Source organism: Grammomys surdaster, unplaced genomic scaffold, assembly GCF_004785775.1.
Source record: "Grammomys surdaster isolate TR1022 unplaced genomic scaffold, NIH_TR_1.0 1030, whole genome shotgun sequence".
Classification (NCBI taxonomy): domain Eukaryota; kingdom Metazoa; phylum Chordata; class Mammalia; order Rodentia; family Muridae; genus Grammomys; species Grammomys surdaster.
In genome coordinates, this window is record NW_021605449.1 from 140,655 (window position 1) to 160,812 (window position 20,158).

Here is a 20,158-nt window from a genome sequence, read left to right on the forward strand (position 1 = left end):
AGATAGATAGATAGATAGATAGATAGATAGATAGATAGATAGATAGATGAACATTTATTGCTCTTTCAGAACACCTAGATTCAGTGCTAGGCCTGGTCTACATAGTGAGTTCTAGGACAGGCAGAACTACACAGAAAAACTTTGTCTCAAAAAAACCGTTGGATGGATGGACATACAATTTACTGCTCTTGCAGAACACCAAGATTCAAGTTCCTAGCACCTCACAGCCATCTGCATCTGTGTGAATTTGACACGCTCCTCTGGCCCCTGTGGGCACCAGGCGTGACTATGTTCCACGTCCATGTACACAAAGTATCCATAAAATAGATGAAGGGGTGTAAACGAAGAGCTGGGTGATGCGATGCGTCTCTCCTTGGTACCTGGGAGGCTGAATTAGGAGGTTTGCAAGTTCTAAGTCAACATAAGCAGCACAGTGATGCTTTCTGCTACCTGATCGTCACTCCTCAAAAGGAAGGGTGGATGATCTGATACGTTGTGCTTTTGTGTACATATTATTTCCACTTGAATAAAAGCATAATTGTGTAGTGTAAAGATTCATTCTGTTACCTACACAATGTCTATACTGTGACGATATCTTGGATCCCTTTGTTTTGAATGAGAACCTTTCATCACTTGTTCAGAGGCAGGAGCAACTGGATTGTTTTATAGAGATAAAAACAAACACTAACTATTGTATTCTGATAGCCCCACAATCACATTCTGACAGCATTCGGGATTTCATGGCTTCACTAAAAATCTGAGAGACAGACTTACTGCTATTCAAAATTTAGCTTAATTGCTATGAGAACAGAACACATGTGACATTCAGTGTAAGATGTTCTGAATGTAAAACTTGTCTTTGGCAATCCTCAAATAAGCATTCTTAATTTCCACTTTTCTTAGCAATCTCACTGGATCTTCCTAGTTGGAAAAAAAAAAAAAAACCATCACACTTGAACAAAATTTTGTTAGAAGTACCCCACTTCCTTTAAAAAAGATCAGTGATTTGACCTAGTCTCTGAAAAAGAAAAAAATCTGATTCTCTTATTTTAAGCTCCCTTGACATTGACCTTGTAAAAGTTCAAAGCTTTTCCATTCCCTACCTTCTACTGAGTTAGGTTTCTGTTAAGAAAACCGCCCTACTTGCTCTTCTTGAGCTTCTGCCTCTTACTCATACAACATGAAAGTCCTGATCCCTTAATCAAAAAGCATTTGACAAAGCCACAACTTCAGACAGTCCTTTTAAAATGACTTTAAGCAGGTTTGGTTGTTCTCTTTAAACATGGTGTCACTATGTAGCCCTCACTGGCCTGGAACTCACTGTGTAGACCAGGCTGGCCTGGAACTCACAGAGATCTCCCTGGCTCTGACAGCCTTTTCAGTTGGTGTTATAAATAAACAATAAAGCTTCTGCTCGTCTCCCCGCCCTCCCAACTCCAGCTGAGGCCTAAACCCCGAGCTCATGCTTCCATGAGCTAAATCGCCAACCCTAGTATTTCTTTTTGGTTAAGTTAGGTTGTCCCCTGGTAAGCTGGTGAAGTGTTACTTGTGGCACCTCCATTTGGCAGTTACTGTATCTGGTGATTTTCAGGACTTACCTACTATCTTGAAGCTAAAGTGAGTGTAACTTGGTGTAGAGACAAGCAAGGCTCCTGGTGCCTGTGCCTTAGGTGCCTCCAGGTGGTGCTCATGTATTCTTCCCACCTCAGGGAAGCTGGCCCCTCCCCCACATTCATTTAAAATCATTAAAAAATTAAGCCAGCACTTTAAATTAGAGAGAGTTTAAGTAAAGCTAAAAAAAGAAGTATTGTTAAAACCTAGATTTTAAATTAATCATAGGACATATCTGACAGAGGTCCTTGCCTCACTTGTAGGCGTGTTTTACCAATGGCTTTCATGCTTTCTGGAGACACTGGAACCCAACAGTTCTAAAGCAATTTTTTTTTAAATCTTATTTACAACCCCCCACCCCCACATCATTTACTTTTAATCTTAATTTGCTTTAGACTATAATTGTTGGCAGAGGGCTCTACATTTAGGAAAGGAGTACAACTTCTTCACATGGCTGTGCTTTTTAAATGCTCATTTCAACTATTTCAGCTTTTGGCTTTAGGAGATTGCACTATCAAGAAAAAGCTGTTTAGAATTCTGTTCCATTTCTGAATTACAAAGCCACATAATTCAGATAGTATATTCAGAGTAATATCTGACTTAATTTTGGCAGTAGTATTAGTAAAGGCCATTAATATAACAATGTTGAGGGCTGGGGTTTTTAAATCTATATAACATTGTTGTTTATTTTGTGTTTGTTTGTGGATGTGCATGTGCCATGGTAAACATGGCGTTCAGAGAATGATCTGCTGGAGGGAGTCAATTCTTTCCTTCCACAGAGTGAACCCCCACTGTGCAGCTCAGATTAGCAGGCACAAGCCAGTTCCTTTACCAGCCAAGCAGTCTTACTGGCCCTAGAAGTCTTTGTTTTGTTTTGTTTGTTTTTTAAAATCTTTTTGTTTTGAGACAGATTTGCCCATTTTGCTCACATCCTAGTTCAGATTTTCTCCACGGAGCCAAACCTTCCTTTATTAGCTGTTTACTTGGAATTCACAGCATAGAGGCAAATGTGTACAGATAATTTTTTTGTAATAGTAGATACTTCAGTTGCTTCCTCGTATTTCTTCAGGGCAGTGATCACAACCAGATTCAACGTATGCACAGAGCAGCGGATGCCATGGTAGCGGCCGTCGCTGATTGCTCTTACCATGTTGGATCCATTGTCAGTCTCAGAGACCTACTTCCAGCTAGGTGCCTTGAACTCAAATAGCTTTTCACACAGACTTCAGGATGTGAGCTAAGGTATGGCCTTTTTTCATGAGCTGGGCCTACATATGGGTTGACAGTAACCTGCAACTTGTATAGAATAACAAGGGACTTAATGTCAGACAGGGAGTGACCATGACCACTGACAGGCAGGCAGCACTTACCTTCCTCTATTTGAAAATCCCATCATCATTTGGAGGGTTTTTTTTTTTTATGTAAGTTTTTGACAAAGCAACTATCTAAGTAAAATTCTTTGATAACCCATGTAAAAGTCTAAAATACACCTTTGTGATGATTCTACCATTATCGTCAATGTGAAATAATTGTCTTTATGAACTTGATGTAAATTTTCTTAAATTTCTAGATTCTTGAACTGCTTTTAAAGTTGGTTGTAAAAAACATAAAACTTACTATCCTGCTAATACTCTTATAGTCGCCTATCAGTAATTGTCCTTTTAAAATTGCAATTAAGTAATCAGTATTTATACTCAGGAATAGTAATTAAAAATTAGTGATTTCCCCAATATAACCTTTGCGTCAGGCTGGTAAATACAATACAGCACTTTGATTTAGTTCATGCTCCACACTGAAGGTTGTTTTTTCAAAAAGAATATACATTTCTGGAGGGGAAAAAATGAGCTTTCCCTTCACATCTTCCTTGTTAGCTTGGTGAAGTACGTTGGCCCGAGATCTTTTCTAAGTATAATGGATCAGTTGCTTAAGGTATCATCTACATTTTTTTAAGCTACAGACAAATGTTTTTTCAAATAACTTTCCACTTCCTGATTATTATCCAGTGTCCTAGTAGTTCACTAATTTAAGCTTAATGATAATCACTTATAATTGGGAAGGGAAAATCCTTGTAAGTGAAGGGTAGTTACTGTAAAGAATCTTTCTACTGTTCTTGACCCTTAGCATTTGAAGTTGGTTACAACTTTAGATAGTTACAGTTGACAACTATTTGAGTTTTTCCACTTGAATCATTTCTTCATTAAGAAATGGCCAGTATCATTATTGAGCTGTAGACTAAATTTCACTTCAGAATTACAAGACACCACGTCTTTGGTTTACTCTAGAAGTATGAGTATCTGATATTTCAGCTTTAAACCCTTGCCTGTTTTCTGCTTATAGGTAAACACAGATGTGTTCATGTATATGTACATACATTGAGATTAATACTGAAATGATAAACAGTCCCAACATATGCTAAGTTGTTTTCTGTGTGACAAAGGAAAGTAGCCATTTGTTTTCCTTGACTTCTTACATGTGAGGAAAGACAAGGACACTGATCCAGTAACACATTGTACTTTTTTAGTTAGGTCACCTTTCCAGGTGATTAGTAGACTCGTTTACTACTGTGACGTGTGCAGTTTTGACACATTGGAACCAAGTTGAGAGCACATGCCTCTGTGCTGTATTCATTTGCTTCTGCTCACCGTGAGAGTGGCTTCTTCGTTTACTACTTACTGTCTCCCTGTAGTTAAGAAAAGAATTGCTTTTGAGCAGGTTGTCTTTGTGATAAGGTTCATTTTTGTCTTAACATGGCATATTGTTACATTCTTGAACATAGATTTAAAAATTTATTCTCAGCCAGGCATATTGGTACATACCTTTAATCCCAGCACTAGGGAGGCAGAGGCAGGTGAATCTTTTGAGTTTGAGGCCAGCCTGGTCTACAGGGTGAGTTCCAAGACACCTAGCACAGGGAAGTGCGACTCAAAACAACAGCAAAGATTCTCTGTGGCTTCATGCCTTCTTTGTGTGAAATATTTTAATACAATGGTTAAGTCTTTGTTGGTAGGTATTCATGTAAAGAAAAAAAAGCCATGCAGTTTAAATTTTGCCTTCAAAAGATTTCATACGTTTTTATTTATCTATGTTGCTTGTTTTGAAACCTCTACTAAATTAACAAGGATAAGTTATTTTCAAGATCTTAACAATAGTTAATTATTAAGTCAAGAGTTGCAATAGAAGGAAAAGAAATACTTAATATTGAGTTTTAGTGAGTCTTACATTGACCTGACACTGTTTTGTACACTGAAACCTTGCTGTGACACTGCTGTTGTGATAACTTGATACAATGTTAGGTCATTTTACATCCTGAAAAGAAGTAATAGAGGGATCCTTGGAAGCGATTCTGTACTACCACTTGGTGATAAAGTTGTATAGCAGCTGCACGTGTTGTCTTGTCAGAGACTCACTTGTGGTCCTACTCTTGCTCTGAAATACTAAGGTCTTTGTTCTCAGAAATCAGCATACTCAGTGAAATACAAGTAGTATTTTAAAATTGTCGTGTACTTTTGACTCCAAGACTTTATAAGACAGAGGATTGTTAGTTTACCACAGGACTGGAAGTGGTTCCTTTACCTCCGAGTACTTATAGTTAAGTATTTCTAAGTGTGAGTCTAAGGGCATAGCAAGCATTTGGTTGTTTAGCTTAATATTTATGTATTTTTTTTTGTCTTTTAACTAGACAGAAACAATCTACCTGGAGTTTTGTTATCTTAAGCATTAATGTATGGCTTCCAAAGCAGTAATGACTCTGACTGGCCTTCCTGCTCATCACATGTGACAAATGTAGTACACACTCTGTCATTTTTTAGTTTCTGTTGCTGAATTCATGTATTTTTATTTTCAGTTTTAAATTTTAATTTTTTTGCATTTATTTCTATGTTTAAAATAAAATTCAGATCTAAAAGGGAAAATGTTAAAACAGGAGTTAAGCCAGATGCACCTGATCAAGAACCAGAAGGACTTACTCTTCTGGTCCCAGACATCCAGAGAACTGCTGAGATTGTCCATGCAGCCACCACCAATCTGCGGCAAGCAAATCAAGGCCAGTAGTATTTTATATGATTTTTTTTTCATTGCATGAAACATGTTTTATTTAGTAATTGAGAACTGTCTGGTTTTTTACTCATTTTTCTGTTAAGTTCTTGTACTTACAAGTTCATTGTCTGGTAGTTTTTTTTTTTTTTTTTTTTTTTGGTCATGTTTTAGTTAGAGTATTTCTTGTTGTAGAATATTCATCTTGGCTAGGTGTAGTGGCATATGTCTTTAATTGTAGCATTTTGAAGGTAAAAGCAGATGGATCTCGGTGAGTTTCAGGCCAACCAGTAGCAAGTTCTGGGCTAGCCAGGGCTACAGATGAGACCCTATCTCCAAAAAAAAAAAAAAAAAAAAAAAAAAGAATTTATTTCTTCTGTATATGCTACGACTAAATGTAATAGCTCAAGAACGTACATATATTAATTAATTGTTTCTTCTCATTGAAAGTCCTGGAATTTGGCCAGGCGGTGGTGGCGCACGCCTCTAATCCCAGCACTTGGGAGGCAGAGGCAGGCGGATTTCTGAGTTCGAGGACAGCCTGGTCTACAGAGTGAGTTCCAGGACAGCCCGGGCTACACAGAGAAACCCTGTCTCGAAAAAAAAGAAAAAGAAAAAAAAAAAAAAAAAAAAAGAAAGTCCTGGAATTGGAAAGCCCCATTTTGTTTGAGAGCAGTAAACTAAGGCTGCTGCACATGGTGGTGCACTTGGCTGTGGTCTCTTTCCCCAAGGTGATAAATAGGAAGATAGCTGGGAAGGCTGGCCGAAGTCTGGAATGCCAAACCTACATGTAGAAGTGGATTGTTTTCCAGCGTAATGGCTCAGGACAGAGTAGAGGGAGGCTGGCTGAGAAGAAGGGACTTGTCTGGGTGGGACTGTGATCAGAATATATTACTGTACATGATGAAACACATGTACATGTGAAGCAGCATTCACATATGCTGATAAAAACATTTAAAATGCATATTTATGCCGGGCGGTGGTGGCGCACGCCTTTAATCCCAGCACTTGGGAGGCAGAGGCAGGCGGATTTCTGAGTTCGAGAGTTCGAGGCTAGCCTGGTCTACAGAGTGAGTTCCAGGACAGCCAGGGCTACTCAGAGAAACCCTGTCTCGAAAAACCAAAAAAAAAAAAAAAAAAAAAAAATGCATATTTATGTTATTTATCTTGAAATATTACAGAAAAAAAACTAGGTGAATACTCAAAGAAGGTGACTATGAAACCCAAACCTCTGTCAGTATTAAAATCACTTGAAGAAAAATATGTGGCTGTCATGAAAAAACTGCAGTTCGGTAAGTAGAAGTTTCTCTTCGTCACAATGCCATCATCCCACTTCTGACAGTGCTGCTAAGGTGTTTTGAGGAAATGAGAGAATTCTAGACTTGAGCTAGGATGGTGAGGATTCCCTGGGAGTCCACTGAACTAGTGCCTGAGGCGCTAATTGTGACTGTGAGACTAGCCTGTGTCACAGTAAGATGCTGCCTTAACAATTGCTCTGCTCCACTCCCCCACCCCCCACCCCCTGTGTGTGTGTGTGTGTGTGTGTGTGCTGATTTTTACCTTCTACACACACATGAAAGCTTCTGCCATGTCTGTCTTGAGATGACTGTGTTTAGTCACAGCATTCTCATCCTGATTTCAGCACATGCTTTCACAAATAAAAGCACAAGAGGAGGTCTACAGAGCACACAGAGAATGATTTTCTTTTGTCATTCTGCAGTGCTGGAATTGAACCTACGAGCCCATGCAAGCTAGGGATCTGCTCTGACACTAGGCTACACCCCACACCCGAGTCATTCTTTAGCATTTCCATTAGGGACAGAGAGACTAGAGACTTGTTTATGACTTTGGTATCATAACAACTGTTCCCCTGCTGGTTCTCTACTTTGGTCTTTTGTCTCCTTTTAGATACATTTGAAATGGTTTCTGAAGATGATGATGGGAAATTGGGTTTTAAAGTAAATTACCACTACATGTCTCAGGTGAAAAATGCCAACGATGCCAACAGTGCTGCCAGAGCCCGCCGCCTGGCTCAGGAAGCCGTGACACTTTCAACCTCACTGCCTCTGTCATCATCTTCCAGTGTCTTTGTACGCTGTGATGAGGAGCGACTTGATATCATGAAGGTAGAGAACAGCTTCTCCATCCCCACCCTTCCTAGACATCTTACATGTCAGCATCAGTTCTGCTGTCCACTTAGGGCGGCCTTAAAGGAGCTGTGATGTAATGTTAGTTCAAGGTGTGCAGATGAGACAGTATGTCAAGACAGTACCAGAGGAGATGCTGCTCATGTGTTTGTTCCCTCACAACGTTAGGCCTGGTATCAAAGGACTTAACGCTGAGCAGGAGGAGGACATAGTTACAGATAAAGTCATCCCAGGTGCCATACTCTTATCAGAAAATAATCTTTTTTCTCTAAATTTATCAGCAGTCTGTGGTTTTGAATATATAAGTTTTATGAATAAAGTACTAGCAGTGTAACATAACTGTTTTAACATTGTGATCTGTTGTATCTTAAAGTCTGAGAAAACTGTATCAAGAAAAACTAATTTGATATGTAGTGAGAAAATGTCTTTACCTTTACGATTTAATTCATAAGTTAACTAAAAGTATTGATCTGTTGATTGCCCTGAGCACTGTGCTATACATGTAAGTCCTTCTGCCTAGAACCTCTCGAGTAAATCAGTTATAATATGTGGCCCCCACATGCAGCTGTTAACTGTAGGTTGTATTGTATCTGTTAATTGACTCAGATGAAAAATTCTCACAGAAAAATTTCTTTATATTTTAAAAGAAGTTTGAAATTCAGGACAACTTTCTTGATGCAAATAAGAATTCATTTTAGACCAGCCTGCCCTCTAATTCAGAGCCCTGCCTGCCTCTGCTTCCCGAGTGGCTGGTATGAAAGGTGTGCATCACCACCTGGCAGCCATGTCACTCTTAATTATAAAAAGAAGCCTTTTTCTAGTCCTGTGTGTAAATATTTAACTTCTGATTCCACTCTTAACAGCTCTTGCAGTGTTCTTTAAGGTGCTCATGAGGATGATTCTCACAAATCTGTTTATGTGTATACCAGGTTCTGATAACTGGGCCAGCGGACACCCCCTATGCAAATGGATGCTTTGAGTTTGATGTGTATTTTCCTCAAGATTATCCTAGTTCACCTCCCCTTGTGAACCTAGAAACAACTGGTGGTCATAGCGTACGCTTCAACCCCAACCTTTACAACGATGGCAAGGTAAGATGGCTGCGCTCTTTTGTTTCAAGGTCACACAGTAATCTGAAGGTTGTTTGTGATTCAAACAAAAGTTGGTGTGGTTATATTTTTTCTTCATTCTTAGCTCCCTCTATATGCACAGACAGATCAGCTTGAAAATAAGAGAGAAGAAACTGAAAAGGGCAAAAGAACAGCCTCCATAAATCAATCCTGCTCAGAATACAGCATAGCCAGTGTCTGGCTTGGTTTTTAAAGCAGTAATACTCAGCATGGAATTTACTACTAGAATGCTATTAAACTATCCAAAATTATATTGAAATTTTAAAAGAAAAATTATCATTTTTCAATGTAATTTTGGATAGTTTAATAGCATTCTAGTAGTAAATTCCATTCTGAGTATTATTAATTTATAAACCACAAGAAGATAAGAAATCTGTAGGGGCTGAAGAGATGGCTCAGTAGTCAGGAGCACTGTCTTCTTTCCAGAAGACCTGACACCCTCCTCTGGGCTCTGTGGCACCAGGCACACATATAAACAGATGCTTCTTGGTGGTAAGAATAGCAAATTTTTAAAAATGGCCTTTTTATCAAAGATGTGGCCAAGGTTTAGCTTTCTTTTCACTTTTATTTTCATACAATTCGACATGGGATGTTATTATTTCATCCTCATTGAATGATAAATCATGAAACTGAAACTAGTTTTGTACATTTCTTGCAGAAAGTTTAACAGAGGCACCATTTATTTTCCTTGAAAAAAACAAAGAATCGGTTTTCTGGAACAAAGCTGAAATAGCCATGTTGGCTTTTCTTGATAGAACCTGAATCCCAAGTAACATAAAATAAGATTGTGTTTAAGCAGTTCGTTCTGTAGGGCTGAGTGGGCGAAGGTACTGAGACTCCGGTATCCGGAGCATTTAGTATTTTAAGTGTCTTTGATGGCTTTACCCACACAAATATACACTGTAAAATTACTGGGACCAGATGGAATGGCCTCATGCGTGTTGAGTAATACGCACACATGTATGCATACACACACAATTTAAAAAGAAAACTTTAAAAGAAAGAAATCATGGTTGGGCTGTAGAGATGACTCAGTGGTTAAGTGCTATTCTGCTTAAAGGATCCAGATTGAGTTTGGCGGACCCACATCATGTGGCCTCAAAGCTGCCTGAACTGTAGTTTCTGGAGATCTTGGTACCCTTTGACCTCGGTGGGCAGGCACCTGCATGCTTGTAGTGTTGGTGAAGTGGCTCAGTGGGTAAAAGCACTTGTGACTAACCCTAACAATCTGAGTTTGAGTCCCTGAACCCTCATAGTGATAGGAGAGACCTGACTCTTCAAGCTGTCCCCTGACCCCATGCATGTCCACACATATCCACAAAGAAAGACATTTCACCAAAAGCTTCTGGGTTTTGGGAAAGTATTCTTTTTCATTAAGATATATGTTACGTATGACTAGTGACATAATTTATTGATAGTGTGCTTGCTTACATACATAAAGCCTTGGTTTTAATCCCTACATTGGTTTTAATCTACTGCATTGACTGGGTACTATGGTGCATCCTTTTTATCCTAACCCTAGAGCAGTGGAGGCAGAAGGATCAGAAACTCAAGGTCATACTCTACTGCAAAGCTAGTTGAGGGCCAGCCTGAGTTCCATAATCAACCTTGTATCAACCAACAAAAAAGATACATGTTATTTATACAGATATGGATGTAATTGGTGCGGAATTTTCCTTATGAAGAAACTAATTCCACAAGGGTTTGGATCCCATCCAAAGATGCAGTGGGCTTTTACAGACTTAGATACACTTTGACATGAGAGCATAATGTTTTTATTTCCAGCTGAGACAGTTTGCTATAAATTCTGTTAAATTCTGTCTTTCTCCTTAAGGTTTGTTTAAGCATCCTGAATACGTGGCATGGAAGACCAGAAGAGAAGTGGAATCCTCAGACATCAAGCTTTTTGCAAGTAAGCAAAGCTTCTCTGACAGATTACTTACACACTAAGATCTATGTATGTTGCAGGGGAAATTAGTGACTAAAGTAAGCATGGAAAACTGTTTTAAAGGCAGGAAAATAGTTTCAAGTCCTAAGTTATGATGTAAGATAAACAGTCTTTTTTGTTTGTTTGTTTTTGTTTTTGTTTTTGTTTTCGAGACAGGGTTTCTCTGTGTAGTCCTGGCTGTCCTCGAACTCAGAAATCCCCCTGCCTCTGCCTCCCAAGGGCTGGTATTAAAGGTGTGCGCCACCACTGCCCGGCAAGATAAGCAGTCTTATCAAGACCAAGTTTCATAAGTTCTTAAAGTACAGTATGCTGCAGGAAGGTGATTCAGGTCTGTCTTCTTTCTTGTGAGTAGAAGTTAATGCACTGTTTATACTACCACTTCTTCATGTACAATGTGGCTAGTTAGAGTTTTTACTTAACTTATACCTAAAATTAGTGTCCTGGGATTCATAAAATTTAAGGTTGTAGTTTCTATTATCAGAGCATTTTATATTGTAAGATTTAAAAATCTTCAAAGTTTGCATTTCTGTAAGTTAGTGAGTACATAAAACCTATTGTATAATATCACATTTCTGTTCATGTTTTTACTTTATAATAAATAACTGAGATCCTCAGCTACAGCTAGAGAGGTAAGCGTATCGAGGTATGTGTTTACTAGAGTGCTTGTTCATTTAGGAAGCACAAACACAGTACTTAGTTGTGGTTGTTATATAATACCTTGAACTCACATGTACAGTTTAGTGCTTAAAAAAGACAACTGGAAGTTATCACCAGGGAAGCTTACTAAAAGTTGACCTATCCTAAAAGATTATTTTCTTTAGTGCTAGTTTGTGTTAGATAAGAGATGTGAAAATAAATTCTGGTTAGAAGACTTATCTAGTTTAACTTGAATAAACTAGAAAATTTGAAGATTTTTTTTTATGGGTCATTTTATTTATTCACATTTCAAATATTGATCCCCTTCCCAGTTTACCCTCTGCAACCCCCATCCCATCCTCCCTCCTGCTTCTATGAGGGTGCTCCCCCACCCACTCACTCCTGCCTCACTCCCCTAGCAACCCCCTACTCTGGAGCATCGAGCCTCCACAGGACCAAGGGCCTCCCCTTCAGTTGATGCCAGATAAGGCAGTTCTCTGCTGCATATGCAGCTGGAGCCATGGGGCCCTCCACATGTACTCTTTGGTTGGTGGTTTAGTCCCTGGGAGCTCTGGGTGTTCCAGTTAGTTGATATTGTTGTTCTTCCTATGGGGTTACAATCCCCTTCAGCTCCTTCAGTCCTTCCCCTAGCTCTTCCATTGGGGTCCCCCTGCTCAGTCTGATGGTTGGCTGCCAGCATCCACATCTCTATTGGTCAGGCACTTGGCAGAGCCTCTCATGGGACAAGCTATACCAGGCTCCTGTCAGCAAGCACTTCTTGGCATCATTGTCTGGGTTTGGTGTCCGCAGATGGGATGGATCCCTAGGTGGGGCAGTCTCTGAATGGCCTTTCCTTCAGTCTCTGCTCTATTCTTTGTCCCTGCATTTCCTTTAGACAGGAACAATTTTGGGTTAAAATTTTAAGGGTGTGTGTGTGTGTGTGTGTGTGTGTGTGTGTGTGTGTGTGTGTGTGTGTTTTAAATGTTTTAGTTTCAGTTTCAGCTTTTTTGAGACTAGGTCACACTATGTCACACTGGCTGGCCTGAAATTCAGATGTCCTCCTTCCCCTCCTCTTGGGTGTTAGAGCTAAAGGCATGTACCACACTTGGCTGGAAGTACTTTTGAACTTATATTTGGGACTACAACATCTCATCTAAAAGTGGATTTTCTCAAAATAGGTTGGATTTTAAATTGTAGGTTTGTGATAAGAATTTGACTTAATTTTCTCTGTTTTTGTAGAAATTGAGTAATATATGTTTGTAGAAATTATATTTTTGTATATATTTTGTAGAAAATATATTTTTGTAGAAATTAATTAATATATCCTATTTATATAAGTAAAAGGGGAAAAATATTTTAAAACAGCAAATAATAGAACTAACCATGTATAAAAGCTCTCAGAGGAGTCTCAGATTTGAAATAGAAGAAAATAACTCTCCTTCATTGACAAGTGGATCAAGGAGCACAACATAAAACCATGTCCACTAACTATCATAGACGAGAAAGTGGGAGATATCCTTAAATGCTTTGGTACAGGAGACAAGTTCCTGAACAGAACACCAATGGTCTACACAGCTAGTTCCAGGCCAGCTAGGGTAACACAGTGAGACTCTGCCTATAGGTAAGTGGTAGTAGGTTAGATGGAAGGATGGATGGATGGATGGATGGATGGATGGATGGATGGATGGGTGGGTGGGTGGGTGGGTGGGTGGATGATAGATAGGCAGACTGATTTATAAAACATGAGATTTTGGTGTAGCTATCTTAACTTTGTAGAGCTTTTTGTTTGTTTGTCTATTATTTTTTAGGATATGGTATTGCACTTTAACTCACACTATCCTGGAGTTCACTGTGTAACCTAGGTTGGCCCTGAGCTTACCCTGATGATGTTCTGCCTCCATGTTTGTATGTCCACCACATACATACACTGAGAATCAAACATGGGCCCTCTAAAAGAAAGAGCAGCTCTCTCCAGCCCCCAATACCAGGTTTTATTTGTTTGTTTTGTTTTGTTTTATACCAGATACTGTGGAAACACGCTTATAGAGACTCCTTGGAGATGAAGCAGGATAGCAGTTTATTTGCAGTACACCTGTCTCTTAATAACTTCTTGACTTTCCTCTATTCCTCAGGTGTTGGTCTCTGTCCAGTCCCTTATATTAGTAGCTGAGCCTTACTTCAATGAACCAGGATACGAACGGTCTAGAGGCACTCCCAGTGGCACACAGAGCTCTCGAGAATACGATGGAAACATCCGACAAGCAACGGTTAAATGGGCAATGCTAGAACAAATCAGGAATCCTTCACCGTGCTTCAAAGAAGTATGTTGGATAGAGTTAAGTACTTCTCGACATTTGAGGATAGGTTGTTAGTATTATATATGGTAAATTTACAGAATCTGATACACTAAGCTTTACTTCTTAAAACTAGCAGTTAATCCTAAAGTCATTAATAACAAAGTGCAGTGACTAAGGTTTAAAACCACATATCCCAAAAGACACCAGACTTTACCTTGGAACCTTTTTATTTAAATTTTACTTTGGCATGATTGTGTGCAGGTACATATTCAGTAAGTAGATATTAGTACTGGCTCAGTGGGTAAAGGCCCTTTCCCAAGCCAGAGTTGAATTCCTGAAATCACCTTCATGATAGGAGGAAAACTAATGCCTTTGACCTCTATGTGTGCTATGGCATACATGCATACCCACAATAAAAAATAAATATAATTTGTGAATTAAAAAAAATTTGGATTTCTGTGAAATCTCTTTTAAAGACTTTTTTAAAAATTTTGTGTGGGGTGAGATGTGTATGCACATGAGTTCAAATGCCTAGAGAAGCCATCAGATCCTTTGGAGCCTGACTTAAGAGGTGGGTGTGAGCCTCCTGACATGGGTGATGGGAACTCAGCACAGGTCTTCTGTAAAAGCTATATACTCTGAGCCATCTCTTCAATCCCTGAGTTCTCTTCTAAAGACAAAAACTTTTCTGCTGCCAGTGTGTTGAAAATTTTTTTTCTTGCTGGTTTATTTCCATTGGTTTTATGTTGCCATATGTGTGTCCTGTGCTATTTAGATGGGATTACGTCAGTATCTGAGCAGTGTTGGGTATTCTTTGCTATGAAAGAATTGAGTATTTCAGTGTGTGCCATCTGATGTCCTGAGCCTGGTTTGTAATGATGTAGAACACGTAAAACATTTTCGGGACAGATAAAACATTGCAATGTCCAAAATGTTTATTTTAGTAATGCCATAAGCTTTGACTTTTTGATGTGTAGACAGGCTCTGTTCTGTTGTTTCTATTTTCAAGGTTATACACAAACATTTTTACTTGAAAAGAATTGAGATCATGGCTCAGTGTGAGGAGTGGATTGCAGACATCCAGCAGTACAGCAGTGATAAGCGAGTCGGCAGGACCATGTCTCACCATGCTGCAGCTCTCAAGGTGAGTCAGTTGTGAAGTCATGGATGCAGGTATTCTCAAAGAAGAAAATTGTTACAGAACGTGTACAGATAGGTATAATAGCTTTGACAGAAGACTAGAACTTCTTCGAATTAAAAGTAGCTACAGGACCTGAGCCCAAAGATGTGACAGGGGTCAGGGGTTGGCAGGGTATTCAGTCCGTGGAGTTTGTTTAGTTTCGTTTTAATTTATTTAGTCACTTTACAACCCAATATCTGCCCTTACTCTCCTCCTGGTACTCCCCTCATGTAAGTTCTCCCCCATTCCCTTTAGAAGGGGAAGGTCACTCTGGGTATCAAACCCCCCACCCCCACACATCAAGTTGCTGCAGGACTAGACACATCCTCTAACGGAAGCCAGACAAGACTGTCCGTTTAGGGATGTGGGATCCACAGACAAGCAGGTGGGCAACAGGCTCATGGGCAGCCCCTGCCCCAGTTGTTTGGGGGACCTACATGAAGACCAAGCTGCCCATCAGCTACATGTATGCCGGAGGTCTAGGTCCAGCCTGTGCTCTCTCTTTAGTGGGTGATTCAGTCTCTGAGAGCCCCCAAGGTCCAGGTTAGTTGACTCTGTTGGTTTCCTGTGGAGTACCTGTCCTCTTCAAGTGCCTCAGTCTTTCTCCCAACTCTTCTGTAATACTCCCGAGCTCCATTTGATATTTGGGTGTGAGTCTCTGCATCTCTTTCCATTGGCTGCTGGGACAAGGGACAGTTATGCTAGGTTCCTGTCTGCAAGCATAACAGAGTATCATTAATAATGTCAGGGATTGGTTCTTGCCCATGGGATGGGTCTCAATTTGGAACAGTCATTGGTTGACCATTCCCTCAGTCTCTGCTTTATCTCTGTCCCTGAGCATCTTGTAGACGAGACATAGCATTGGGTCGAAGGCTTTGTGAGTAGGTTGCTGTCCTTATCCTTCCACTGAGAGTCCTGCCTGGCTACAGGAAGCAGCCACTTTAGGATCCATATGCCCCACTGCTAGAAATCTCAGCTAGAGTCACCCCTATAGACCCTCTGGGGCCTCTCTTCATCCCAGGTCTCTGGTACATCCTAGAGATTGCCCACATGAGTTTTGTCTTTAATATTTTATCCTTACCTTATGCCTCTTGTTTTACATAATTTTACTTCTTGGTATTGGTATGAAGAGGAAGGTACAAGATGGAGAGCCTCTAATAATAGCTGGTTGGGAATAACCACTGTGAGAGCAGTCAGATTTGTGTGAGGTAGGCAGTTGTTTTTTACTTGAGCGTTCCCTGATGGAAATGGAAGATACTCTTTGATCCTTTCCTTCTCTGCCAGGTATCTGCCTTCTGTGCATTCAGTGTTCTCTGTACCTCCAGGCTCCTTTCCTCTTTGTTTTTCAGTCCTCCTTGAAAAGATGGAGGTGGTCAGTTGTGGTGGCACACACGTTTAATCCCAGTACTTGGAGGGGTGGGTTCCCAGATAGTCAGTACTTCATACTAAGACACTCTCTCAAAACAAATAACTGATAATAAGAATGCTAGTTTTTCAGGTGTGATTTCTTTCTTTCTTCTTTTTTTTTCCAGTACAGCAATATTTATAAGTGACAAATTATTGTATGATATCTGTGACTTGCCTCCAAATAAGAAAAATGAATAGATGAAATCAGACTAGCCAGGGATTGGTGGTTATTGAAGCTAGGCTCTGGATCTGTGTGTATTGGTTTTTCTACTTTGCCCACTTTTGTATGCACTTTGAGTTTTTACATTATGGAGACTTTAGAGCTATGACGGGTCCTCCATCCTAGCACTGTGCATCTCTGTACAGGAGGGAAGGACTTCAAGGCTACCCTTGGTTAGTGATGCTGCTGTCTAAGGGTAGAGCTCTTTGCTTGATCTATCCTAGTTCTGTTATGTTCAATACTGGAAACCAGTCTGTGTTCTGTACCAAACAGGAACAAGGACTTGAGCAGCTGTAGATTTGTGGGTCTCTCCTCTCTCCTTACACCATGCCTGCTAGCTCATCTCCGTTTCACTCCATTTCACTGCTCCTTTCACTGCTGGAAGCCTCCCTTGACCTGACACACACTGTGAGGTTACCCATGAACACACCCACCCAGCGCTTACTAACCCTTCCCTCTTCTGTTCATCATAAACTGTTCTCTTTCTCCCTGTTCCTTGCTTATTCTCTTTTCTTTTTTTTCTGAGATCCAATTTATTTCTGCCTCCCTTTCTCTTGTGGTCTTTGGGCTTGAAATGCTAGACATTCACCATTTAAAGATTATTCATAAAACAAAACTAAAAGTCATGGGTCTCAAAAAAGGACTGGTAGGGATGAGGCAGGTTTGATAGGGACAGGAGGGAGGGGAGGGAAGAGCATCAGGACTCATACATGCATGAAGTTGACAAAAACCAAAATCAATCAAATGTGATTAAAATGTGATTCTTCAAACACGTTTCCTCATCATCTCCTGACTTGTGGTACTAATGGTTTCTTCTAGATGCCCTTATTAAACTTTGAGAGGACTGTACCTTCCTTCAGATAGATTCTTCAGCTTTCTACACTTAATTTCCAGACTGCCCTTTTCTCTCAGATATGTAGATACTGCTTAACTCCCTTCATCTAGTTCATGTGGTTAGTGGGAGAGACCCTTCAGTCTTACCTTCTTCAGTGTGTACCACGTACTCCCCTTTCCTCCTTCCAGTGCGCACCAGGTTGACACCCCCGGGATAGGTTTTCAGCTGCCATTTTGCTCACATACATCTTTACCACCTGCAGTCTAGCTCTGGCTGTTGATCTGTTCTGTTATTTCAGTGTTGGCTTTTACCTGAAGTTATTTTATTGTATTATTTTGAAGGTTGTTTTTTATTTTTTGTTTATGAGACAGGGCCTCACTCTGTACTCGTGGCTGGCCTAAATGTAACTATGTATACCGAGATGCCCTCAAACTCATATCCGCCTTCCTCTATCTCCCCAGTGCTGGACTTAAGAGCATGAGCTCCCATGCCAAACTACTGTATTATTTTTCTGTCACTCTGACTTAGAAATCCTTTCTTTCCAAACTGGTAAAGATTTTTATTCTTTCAACTACATTTTTGCTGAAGAAGGCTAGTCAAGGAAGGACGTATAACAGCTTGAATTCCTAATAAGAGTTATGATATCCCACCACTCCAAAGTCCTCATAGTAGTGAGGTGCTTCTTCTTCCTTAGTCAGGGTTTTTATCACAATGGAAAGGAAATGAGTGCTGGAGAGTTTTTAAGTTTCAAGTCTGGCAGTATGCTCCAAACCCGTGTTAAGTGGCTGATACTGTAGGATTGTCTGTCGCGCTCTCTGTTCGTCGTCACCCTCCCACTAGTACTCAGGCTCCACACTAGCCACAGTGTCTGTGCTGTGCTCCCTGCCCTTGTTCTGTTCATGATTACCACAGCATCTTATCTTCGTAAAGATTGTTCTGTGAAAACTGCATCCAGATCGCCCATTTGCCACCATCCCTGATGACCTGACTTTGATCTCTGAGGCCCACATGGGGCAAAGGAAAAGACTGACAGATGCAAGTTGTCTTAAGTCTTCTCATGTGCACATGCCTATACAAATACACTCCAAAAGTCAATGTTTTTAAATTACTTAGTTAATTTTGTAAATCAGCTAATTTCCTCTTCTATTTCATCAAAAACTGTTCTCTTTTGAAAAACTTCAATGTGCTATTTTCATTCATAAGCATCCAGTCACTCTTAGCATCTTATATTCTAAGGCAAGATGTGATAACACAATTATTTAGTCTCTTGATATTCTTTTTTATGTGTTTAAAATTTTAAAATCTGAATGATAAAATTATTTCTCATGTTTCTTCTGCATTAAAGTGAAACAGTGTAGAAACTTGCAAAGTATACAGTGGGCCCTGCTATTGAAACACACTTGTTTCCATTTGCAAAAATAGCAGTATATATGTGGGGCTGTAGTTTGTAGTTTAGGTTTTTGTTTGGTGGTTGTGTATTATATGGTATGTAGTATCTTCCCCCACCCCAAGTACTGAAGGTCAAACCCAAAGCCTTGCACATGCCAGACAAGCACTGCCCTGTCTGAGAAACACCCCATCTGGGGATACTTAATTGTGCATTTGTCCTTTTCAGAGTTGCCATCTGTGACAACATAAGGAATTACTGTCTTTAATTTAAAAGAATACATGTGTTAAACTATTGATGTTTGTAAGTCATTGGTGTTGCTGATCCTGTGACCAGGGTCAGGGCACATGCAAGTTCTGTGAAACTATACTATGTTTTTGAGGATGTGGGGTTTAATCTTTTGTACTTGTTTAGAATGTTACTATGAGCTTTTGAACATCTAGATTTTGAGTTTAGGAATTTTGCCTGCATGTGTATGTGTATGTGGGTGTTATAAGCCCTGGAACTTGAGTTATAGACAGGTGTGAGCTACCATGTGGGTGCTGGGAATTGAACCTGGGTCCTCATAAAAAAACACTGTGCTCTTAACCTCTGAACTAACTCTCTAGCTCCTAGTTTGGGGATTCTTGAGAGTTTTGTTTACTGTGTGTTTTAAATATGTGATATACTGGCTGCCATAAGGAGATAGTGAGTAAATATTTGTACACTTGATACTGAAGTATGTTAAAACCAAGTTCTTGTCTTGGTGATATGCAAGAATCACAGTGTTCACACTTCTGATATTAGCAATTTTTTCCACCCAGCGCCACACTGCTCAGCTCCGAGAAGAGCTACTGAAACTTCCCTGCCCTGAAGGCTTAGATCCAGACATTGAGGATGCCTCCCCGGTGTGCAGGGCCACAGTAGGTGCTGAAGAGACTCTAACACACGACCATGTCAAACCCAGCAGCAGCAAAGACCTCCCCAGTGACTTCCAATTATGAGCTGCATTGATGTGGATTTCGTAGACACAAAGGCTTCGAAGCACAAGCCAAATATGTCAATATTTGTATGTAAGAAACTAATTATGTAATAGGTAATGAAACTGAAACTATACTATGCCCTTAAGGAGATCCAGTTTAATTCAAGGTGATCTTTGATTTACCTGTACAAGAGTGTAAACTTTTTTGTGCTTTTATTTTTCAATTGTGAGAACCACTGATTGGTATGTTCAACAAATTTGTGTATACAAAGAAATGGATAAATCACTGATCTGTAAGGGAAACTACCTTAGGAAAGAATGTTTACTGAATGTTTATCTTTTTTTTTTTTTTTTTTTTTTTTTTTTT

The 20,158-nt window shown here is 39.8% G+C and overlaps 1 protein-coding gene across 1 annotated transcript in view; it reads left to right on the plus strand.

Moving 5' to 3' along the window:
• Positions 1–20,148, plus strand: part of Birc6 (baculoviral IAP repeat containing 6) — a gene marked incomplete at its 5' end in the record, with an annotated part of 151,414 nt that extends 131,266 nt beyond the window's left edge. The window contains 8 exon segments of the mRNA XM_028783179.1: positions 5,508–5,653; positions 6,825–6,935; positions 7,552–7,769; positions 8,720–8,881; positions 10,755–10,832; positions 13,637–13,825; positions 14,811–14,945; positions 19,634–20,148. Of these exon segments, the coding sequence (XP_028639012.1) occupies positions 5,508–5,653; positions 6,825–6,935; positions 7,552–7,769; positions 8,720–8,881; positions 10,755–10,832; positions 13,637–13,825; positions 14,811–14,945; positions 19,634–19,813 (1,219 nt within the window).
• Between the last annotated feature and the right edge of the window lie 10 nt (positions 20,149–20,158).